The 10,133-nt window shown below is 49.4% G+C and overlaps 1 protein-coding gene across 6 annotated transcripts in view; it reads right to left on the minus strand.

Annotated features, from left to right (window-relative positions):
- LOC128872466 (disco-interacting protein 2) overlaps positions 1-10,133 on the minus strand; it is a 45,363-nt gene that overhangs the window by 17,847 nt on the left and 17,383 nt on the right. For 4 of the 6 annotated variants that reach the window (XM_054115184.1, XM_054115181.1, XM_054115180.1 and 1 more), the window contains exons 2-3: positions 6,896-6,967; positions 3,411-3,608 (exon numbers count right to left, since the gene is read on the minus strand). In XM_054115184.1, the coding sequence (XP_053971159.1) occupies positions 3,411-3,608; positions 6,896-6,967 (270 nt within the window). The remainder of the gene's footprint in view (positions 1-3,410; positions 3,609-6,895; positions 6,968-10,133) is intronic. The other 2 variants (XM_054115183.1, XM_054115182.1) reach the window with 1 other exon arrangement.

The following is a 10,133-nucleotide window of genomic DNA, read 5'->3' on the forward strand; positions in this document are numbered from 1 at the left end:
TGCTATCTGATAGGCACGCGAACGTGAGCCACCGGTGGTACACGCCGGCGTGAACCATTTTTCTATAGAATCAAATCCAGTCCATTTTTCTAATAAATTTCTGTAAAACCAAAAACTCTACTTCGAAAAGAATCATCTACGACCATTCGCGACTCGATGTATTATTATTTCGATTAATAATCATCTGTATGCCGTTTAAATTACACGTGTCACTCTAGAGGCGCCACTCTGAGGGTTAATAAAAAAAAAACTACAGACATTTTATAGCGACTCGTGGGACGACACGATATATATTCGAACGGAGGAATCGTTTCTTTCGACGGGATCCGAACGGCGCCGCCGCCGACGACGACGATCGGAGGTCGTTCCACCTTCGGAAGCTGCGACGATTTCACTTTTATCGATTGCTCGCAGCCCTGCACTGGCGCGGGGGGGAGGTCGGACGAGGAGGTGGACCTGCGACGCGATTCGATCAACAACTTCCACGTAATTTAAACTCCGTCGGCTCTCGAGGACGCGAATCGACGCGCGAGGAACGTCGAATGAATTACCATTTCGTTCGAATCGATTCACCTCGCGCGAAAGTCATTTCTTCGCGACTCGGGCACGTCGAACGCCTTCACGCGCGGATCTAACCCGAGCTAAGCCCGCGTCGAGCGTTATCGAGCGTACAAAGAGACACGCCGCGAGTTTCTAGGCCGGCGAAGTTCCGACGCCGCGTTTCGATTATTTTCCCGTACACGTCAGTCGCGACGAAGACGACGCAAAGACGGTTCTCGTCGACGAACGTACAGGAGCCTACGTCGGATTTTCTTCCATCGGAAGTCGAAACGACCCGGTTTGTTCGATTGATTTCGCGACGGTTCCAAAGTAAAACTCTCCGGCGCGTGTTCGTCGAACTAGAAAAACGTTCGCGACTTTCAACGCGTAACGATGGAGGTCACGGTTGAACAAGGGAACCTTTAGTATTTCGCGTCCCACGCTGTTTTCATCGCAAACGGAGCAGAAACGATCGATATCGTAAATTGTACGCGAGCGTTAAAGACCATCCGCGCGGACACGTTGCAAAGGGCGACAACTCTCAAAGATCTCGTCATTTTGCTGTCTATAATATATCTTCCCAACGTCGGTTTCTGGCAAAGCTGTCCGCGTCGCGGTACCAGTAATGTCTCCATAACTGCACACGCTTGTCTACGATAAATACACAGAAACCAGCCCGACCACTGGAGGTATACCTCTCGAGGTATACCTGTGACTCGAACCGCTCCGGAACGATTCGGTGCATTTTTAAGACTGGTTATGAAATCGTTTGCAACTCAAAAAAAAAAAGAAGAAGACAGAAAGAGAGAGAAAAAAAATGTAACATAAATCTCGTAAGCCATCTCGAGAACGTTGTCACGAATCGAAATCGGTGTCCGTTCGGATGAAAATTTATCGGAATCCCGATCGATGTTCCGGTCCGCGAGTCGACCGATGACGAGCGCGGAAAAATCAAGGTGTTGCGGGCAAGTCCGCGACTGTGTCGAGTCACGTCGAGCCGAGTCGCAAGAATGCCGACGAATGGCCGCTCGCAATCACGAGTCGGCCGAAGGTGGAACAACCGGTCCCGGCTAAGTCGAATTACAAAGGTATCTAAGGTGTAAAAGCGTCTCCGGTCGAATCGGTGCGCGCGAGGGATCGCAAACAAGCGAGCTACATCGAACAAAAAAAAAAAAAAAACACGTCCAACATTTCGAAATCCACGCTCCTCCGAAGATCTCGTACGTCCGATCGCTGACGACGGGAACGACGATTTATGAATGGCCGGGATCGATTATGAAATGAATCGTGCAACGTGTGAAGATGATGGCTTAAGCTGCGATCGGATGAGATCGAAAGTCAAGTGAAAAAAGAAAGCGAAATAAATCGTTAAACGAAATGTTAATCAAACAAACCCATCTGGTCGGTTCGGCGAAGCACGATTAGTGGTTACTGTACGTGATATCTACGTGCGTGGACAAAGATCTAAACCGTGCACACTCGCAGTCGGTAAGTCGTGCCGATGACGACACAGTTTCGCTGAAAAACTTTCACGCTATTTACACGCATCGTCTAAGTGTAGGTAACTATGAGATGCAAAATTTTCTACGTAACGTTTTTAGGTGGAAATCTGACTTCCCGTAAAATCTCCGTTTCCCGAACGAACGTTTGGAAAGAATCGCTCACCGTGTCGGAATCTGTTCGCGACGAGCAACGTTTCCGCGATCGCGGCGTCGCGCGGAGATCGGATTCGCGAACAAAAATTCGTCGACGAAGAGCGCGAAGCCCGAAGGGGGACCGCGCTTAATTGAGACAAGGACCAACGGCGTCGCAATTATCCGACGAGTGCTCGACAGCCTGACAGCTATTCGCGGCTCGCTCGGTCCGACGCTTGGCTTGCTCGTAAAATTCGTTTTTTCACGCACGTAAAGACAACTCTTCTTCCCTTTTCTTCGACGAACCGACTGTCGCGGACCAACGGTCACGAGCGACGCGAGCTTTTATCGAAAGTCAGATTTCAACATTTTGTACTTTGCGAAGCTTGTACGTGTGCATACAAGGAAGACAATTCGACGGTCGCGAGCTGTTCGTCGACGTTTCGACTTAACCGTTTCGAAACAGGGCTTCCATAAACTATGGGTCGCTTAGCGAAATCTTAGAGTCGCGAGATTTTAATGTAATTTAATACTCTCTGTTATTCGTGTTATCGCAAAAGATACAATTTTCATGAACAACAGGGTATATAATTTCTGTAACTATAATAAATACGATTTCGCAACTTTTTGGTGCAATTTTTAATTTTACATATTTGTACGTTTTCAAGCAACTTCTAAAACTATATTTGTTCATACGTATACAGGTTGTCCCAAGAGTAGCTGCTTCTGAATTCATTTTTGAATTATCAACACTCTGTACAGATTGTTACCTAATCAATCGTCTGAAAATATTTACGTATAGTTTAAGAAGCCGTCGCGCGTGACCCGATCGTCTTCCTTGTTTGCGTTCGTTCCATTCGACAGAAATGACAGTAACCGGTGACAAAGTGGACGTAGAAACAATGAATCGAAAGAAAACGAAACAAGGGAGAAACAAACACTGGAGAAAACAGAAAGCTACACGGGCCGAGTTCACACAGTCAAAAATGCACACCGGTCGGCGAACATACCAACGCATATCGCAACGACTAATGAAAACGATATATTCCTAGGGAAACTAATCGGTGCACGACAGCGCTACCAGCTTCGGTTGCTCTAATGGCTAACGGAGGGTCGCCGATGCAGGTAGCCAGATCCCGCATGACCCGCAGCTAAACTCTAATTCTCTAGGCGTGGTACGAGGCAACAATAGAAAGAACAAAGTATACGTTGAATTCGTGCAATGCGTCGCGCTACCTGAATGATAGCGCTTCTCGTTGTGCGTGACGCGACGTTGCGTGCGGCGTGCACGTGGCTGTGGTCGGCTACCGACACCGACGCCGACGCCGACACCGACACCGACACCTCCACCTCCACCGCCACCGCTTCCATACCCCGTTCTCTCGACCCTTTCGATACCGAGGACGCCGACACCTCCTCCATCGTTTCCAGCCCCTGTTCGCCACACACGTGCATATATGCAAAAGCCACCCTTCCAAGGTTCCCCTCGCACCCTCTCTCTTCCCGTTCCGATTCTCAAACGAGGGAGAAACGCGTCGTTTCCCACTCTGCGTTTACGCCACCTACCGGTTGTATCTGGAGCGGTTTTAATAATTAAAAACGAGAGTGGTCGCGCGACGGAGAATTCTCCTCTTCTCCCAGCCTGGGCTCGAGTGAGGTACTTTTTCGCTTCGATACATTCCGAGAATTTATTTAAAAATTAAAGGCATTCGAAAGCATACCCTGTCCTTCTCGTCGCGGACCGTACGATAAGACACCGCTCCATGGTACGCGAGTGAACCGCGGTCGAACCGTGACAATGCGGCGACCACCAACGTAAATCGAACTCGAGCCGGTTACTCGAACGCGACGCGAACCGTGCTTAACAACGGGTAATTGCGAACGAATAAATTTCGATCGTTACGGCTGAAAGTTGATCGGAACGCGGCCGACTACTCGAGCAAGGCGACGCGAACCCGGTTCTATCGCGTGCAGACGACGCGAGTATCCGTGAACTGTTGACCCGACGTTATTGTCAAGAGGCATTCAAAAACGACAACGAAACGTTATTGTAACCGATGAACCAGCGAATACAATAGCGCGACAGGATAATCACTGGTTAGACGTAATGCGTCCTCGGAAGCTACCTTTTGTTCGCGGTTACGTGTTCCTCCTGGAATGGTCGCGAAACCAAACGCAAAGTCGCTGACGGAGAGGAGACCGGCTCGAGCGTTGAAACGCTTGTTTTCAGGAACCCGTCCTCGGAGACACGTCTTTCTGTTTCGTTTTTAATACACCGATACGAACCAATCGTTCGTCACCGAATCGAATCTGCGCTATCATCGTCCATGCAACGAGGCATGCTCCTTGTGATACCGGAATGGATCACTCTTCCTATACGATACTCGAATTCTCTAACGGTTTCGTTTTTCGTTACTTTTATTCTGAATCGGTGGTTTCTTCTTTTTTCTAAATTGATTTTAACCCCTTGACCTACACGCTATCGCGAGATTGCTCGGGCCATAGTAAGCAAACAGGTAGCAAGTCCGAATAAAGTACCACAAGTCTGGCACGTGATTATCATTTATGGTCCAAATTTCTTACCACTATTTTCACGAGTCAGACTCGTGGTTGTCGTTCATGGTCCAAAATTCTTACCACTATTTTCACGAGTCAGGTTCGTAACGAAAATTTTGAGACCAAACTTGAAAATCACGAGCCAGGCTCGTGATGACAATTTTAGGATTGAGCCAAATTTGAAAATCACGAGTCTGACTCGTGATGACAACTTTAGATCAAACTTGAGAATCAGGAGTCAGGCTCGCGATGACAATTTTAGGCTTGAGCCAAATTTGAAAATCACGAGTCGGACACGTGATGACAACTTTAGATCAAACTTGAGAATCAGGAGTCAGGCTCGCGATGACAATTTTAGGCGTGAGCCAAATTTGAAAATCCCGAGTCTGACTCGTGATGACAACTTTAGATCAAACTTGAGAATCAGGAGTCAGGCTCGCGATGACAATTTTAGGTTTGGGCCAAATTTGAAAACCCCGAGTCTGACTCGTGATATTTCAGGCCAAACATGAAAATCACGAATCCGACTGGTGACATCTTGGCCCAAACTTGAAAATCACGAGTGTGGCTCGTCGTTTCAGAACTCGTCGTTGTAGGCCAAAGGGTTAATCAATGTACGAAATACTTGAAATCAGTGCTTTCTAATACGACAGGCGTAAATTTCTGATTAGTTCCGCGGATTTCCGAACATTGACCTAAGTAAATTCCTGGACGTATAGAAAATAAAGTTGTTTGGTTAATTCGTGCCGGTGTTGCACCTGTTTTTTCTGTTATGAATATAACGCGGCGTGACGACCACTCCTGAGCTAACAACGACTCGCGATACCTGTTCCGCGAATGTATTATTCAATATATGTATATTCTAAGCCGTTAGATGGAATAAGCTTCGAGTTGATGCACGCGTCGTTTTGTTCCACATCGAAAGAGCGCAACCGTTTCGAAACCAGAGCCGAGAAAATTTCTTACGTGGATACGAGTTTCGATGAAATATTTTATTAACCGACCTCTTCTACGTTCCACGCGTCGAAACAAAAATCGCGGGTGCACGCACGCGGAAGTCCAAAGTTCGGAGAACGTAAGAAAAGTGTCTTTGCACCGAGTCGTGCACCCGACAATAGCAAACGTACGTCCGCGTGTAACGAGCGGATGACGCGGAAGTGGTTCTTCCGCGTACAGGTACAGTTAAACGGTACGTATGTATACGATTGCAGCGGTTCGACCGATCGCGAGCTCTATACAGTCGAAGGAGCGACTAAAGAGCAACATCCTCCGAGTGTTCGCGACTTTTCCGAACCTCTTTACAGATCGTGGAACTATCGAAAAATAAAAGACGAGCGTTCGTCGAGTAAAAATTAAACCCAAAGACGTGTCCGGCGGGATTGGCGTATCGTCGTAGCGTTCGTAAATTGTGCAACACAAACACGAGCGTCAGAGGAGCGTTAATGGTCGTTGAATCGATGGAAAAATCTTCGGTGCGCGCAACGGCCGCGGAGGTCCCGCGATAAGACGATTTGCGCAAGAGAGGAAAACCGGTGGAAGGTGACGGATGAAAAACCGTGCTCGAGGCGAGGAACGGGCGGCCGTGTCCGCTCGTACCTCCGTTTATTCCCATTACGATTGCATCTGCCGGCATTGTGCGCGTAAAGCAAGCCCGCGTTCTCTTGAGAATCGGAACGCGATTAATATTACGACGAGACGACGACGAGAGACCGATTGTTGCGTCTGGATGTGGCGCAATGGACGCGCGAGGACGAGAAGCTTTCGAAAAAAAACGGAAACCAGCCAACGAACGACCGCGACCAGATTCGACAAACTTTTCACGCACGAGGAAATAAACGAGCCGTAATCCATCGCGCTTCCTCTCGCGCGTCGTTAAACCGATTAACGCGTTCCGTTCTTCGTGGGTCATCGGTAACACGACGCTTCCATCGTTCAGAGATGGTGGGTGTCGAGACGAAATTCAACGCGAAATTGTCGGTAGACGTTCTCCGCTACGAAGAGCATCGAACGAGAAATTCTTCGTTGAAAGGAATCGCGCTGCTACGATTTCGACGCGAGCTTCTCGTCCGCGCGCGCTCACTGGTTTGGTAAAAATGAAACGATGATGAGCATGATAGCTCGTTCGCTAAGGTTTTTGGCGAGCAAAAAGGAAAAGTCGGACTCACCCAGCTGCTTCGAGGCATACTGCTGTAGTAGACGTGTCCGTTTCTTTTCGTAGCCCTTTTGCGTTATGTCCCCTGAAACGAGAAAGTAACACCGATGGTAACGTTCTGTTTTTTGACAAGGCCAACGAAAAATGAAAAAGATTGCTGGAATAATTGCCAGCGATGCAAATTTCGTAATCAACTTCAACTTTAACACGTTCAAGCCGGCGTGTACCACCCGGTGGCGAGAATCACAAATAGCAGCGCCTACACGAACGTGTTAAAATGGAAGAAGGGTAGCGGCGTAACGAGGAAACGCGAAGAGAAATGAAACAAGAGCTAACTGCTGTCGCGATGCGGCGCTGAAAAAGAAACAACGCTGAGCATCGACGGTACCGTGTATTTTTTTAATTACTCGATTGGTGGATTCATTGATTTCAATCGGCTTTCGGGTAGAGGAAAACCGAGAGACGACTATCGCGCGCGTACTTCCGATTCGATTTTCGGGTCGACACGTCTCGTCGTCAACCGTCGCTCGTTTTACCTTGATCCGAATTAGCAGTAGCTAAATAAGAGAGGTCTGAGTTTCTCAACCGCAATTTCTCGAGCCGATTTCCATCGACCGGCCGAAAAAGGACGTCTCTCGATAGCTCCTCGCGCCTGATCTCGTTCGGGGGTAATTTGTTCTCGCGTTGCGGCACGAGGCGCGAGGAATTCCGAGGACGATCGGTGAACGCGTCCAGCTGTTCGCTCGAACGGTAGAAATCGCCGCGATAATTCGCGGATACGAGCCGGAAAAGGAGACACCTGGCTTCGCGCGACCTCGTCCGGCGCGAGCAATGATATTCCCCGGGGTGAAGAATTTCGAAGCCAGCCTGAATACGCAAATTTTCCACCGTCGACGACACGACGAAGGCGCGCTGATGCTCGATCGTCGTGTCGCGACGTACGCGATCGTTTTTTTGCGGACGCAACCTCGATATTAGCATACGAATCTCTCGGTCGTTGCATCGACGAGTGAAAGACGTGGACGTTCAGCGACGAGTGAAATTAAAAGTGGACGTATTTCCTTTGAATACGAAGGTAGAGTTTAGAGAGAAGGTAGAGTTTAGAGAGAAGGTAGAGAAAAAGGGGAGCGTCGTATATAGAAGGTCTTTCCAGGAATATCGTAACGAGTAACCGGTAATAAACTCCGGTATTTCGTGGCGGAGCTCGATGGTTTGTGACAACGATGATTAATTCTCGGCGAGAAAGAAACGAACGTGTTTTTCGTTCCTGAAATTTTATGGAGATTACGCATTGTGAATATCTGCGGTGCAACGAGCTTGCCCACGTGTCTTGCGCGACGCGAAACGGGTCGGCATGCCGGCGTCACGCCTCGTAACTCGAGAAAATGCTCAGAATCGATCGACTAACGGCCGAGACACGATTTTTCCAGGTGCGAGCACCGACTCAGAACGAAAACTAGGCCATTCGACGTTATCGGCGAATTTGTTTAAACGATCCCGAACGTACGCCGCGACGAACCTAAGCGCGAAACGATCGCCGTTCGAATTTCGAGAATAATTCGTGGCAATTGGACGGGAAGCGGGAGAGAACGAGGAAGTTTAGTCGGTTCCTGACTTCGAGACGAATCATCCTTGGGAACGGTGGTCAAGCGTTTCGCTTGCGAGCACGGAACGTGGACGCTGGCCGAGCAACGGAGCGCGGCTGTATCTCTTCGGGCTATCTAACCGCTAGTTAAAATTATCGGCACGCGGATCGACTGGTCCTTCGGGCAAAGTGCATATTGCGCGCAGCCAGACCTACGAACGCGAACACGTCCGAGGGAATTATTGCACGGTCGAGTTATGGTCAGAGCGCGGATGAAGAATTTCTCTGTTGGGGATGCGCGTTCGGAAAGTCCCCTGGCCCTATTAAACGCGCTCTGTAGCTTCATCAGCAGCAAACAACGTCGAGTAGACGATTAACCCTTCGTTCGCGATATCGTTTCGCGAAGGGTATTCGCGTAAAAATAACTCGACGATGTATACGTAATAGAATAGAATTTTGAACGGGTTACTTGAAAAATGGCTGATTGAAATCTTACTGGGTCTCTTCCTCAAGGACGAGCATTTTCGCACGAGAAACACCGGCTGCCCGGAAGCCTTCCGTAGCTGCGACTTCCGTCTGAGAGGTCTCCTTCTGAGGCCCGACCTCTGTCGTTTGAGATGCTGCTGCCTCTGCGCCGCGTGCGAGGTCTTTCTTCGCTCGACGCCGAGGCGATTCGGCACATCCTCTGTCTCGCTGTCGGTGGAGGAGAGGCACCTACAGTACGTCGCCTCGTTCCTCGTCTTTTCCTTGCCGACGAGGTCGTTCGAGCCCCTCGACAGGAAACTGAGAAACTGGTTGCTGGCGAAGTAGTTCGATGTCGCGGGCCGCCAGGTGGTTCTCCGCGCTAGAAGACCGCTTATTCGTAATTCCTCGGAGAAGAGCTTGTCCTCGTTGAAGTCGCTGATCTTCGGCGCAGGACAAGCCGACGACGAGGAAGACGTAGCGGAAAACGAGCCCAGAGACGACGAGACCAGGGAGTTGAGGGCCCCCTCGTCTCGCCTATCGTTGAAATCCCCCGAAAGCAGGAGCTTCAGGTCGTCGAACTGATCGTCCGAGAGACTCGACGAGCAGTCGTCGATCCTCTCGATCACGGGAATCTCGCTCTCCGGAAAGTATCTGATCTCACGCCAGACTCGTCTCTGACGTCTCGAACGACGTCTTTCGGGGGGAACGAACCACACGGGGCTGTCCGATCGCTGAGGAGGCGGCTGAGACTTCTTCATTCTCTGAGAGGTCCGTTTCCCGCGTCGTCGAGTGCTCGACCGTCTCGACGCGTTCGTTCTCTTGAAGTAACCCTCGCTGCTCACGCTGGGCGACGGCTTCTGCGCTCTTCGGTTAAAGAAACCTTTCCTCGTGCCCCTGAAGCCACGTCACATATCGAATTCAAGCGTCGGTTCGCAACCTTCGACCGATGAGATTGCCGAATGCACCCAACGATCGATTCAACGTACGATTTCACGGAAGTTATTTTCCGGAAGTTAACATCGACATATCAACATGTTTCCTGCGCGAGGCGTAAAAGAAAGAAGACTGTTCGAGTCGGGTATCAAACATTGGATTTTTACGTTTGGCCCAATATTTTTATTCCAAGTCAGACTCGGGATTTTCAAGTTTGGCCTAAAATATCATCACGAGCCTGGCTCTTGATTTTCAAGTTTGACCTAAA

The sequence above is a fragment of the Hylaeus volcanicus genome, chromosome 2 (genome assembly GCF_026283585.1).
Source record: "Hylaeus volcanicus isolate JK05 chromosome 2, UHH_iyHylVolc1.0_haploid, whole genome shotgun sequence".
NCBI lineage: Eukaryota > Metazoa > Arthropoda > Insecta > Hymenoptera > Colletidae > Hylaeus > Hylaeus volcanicus.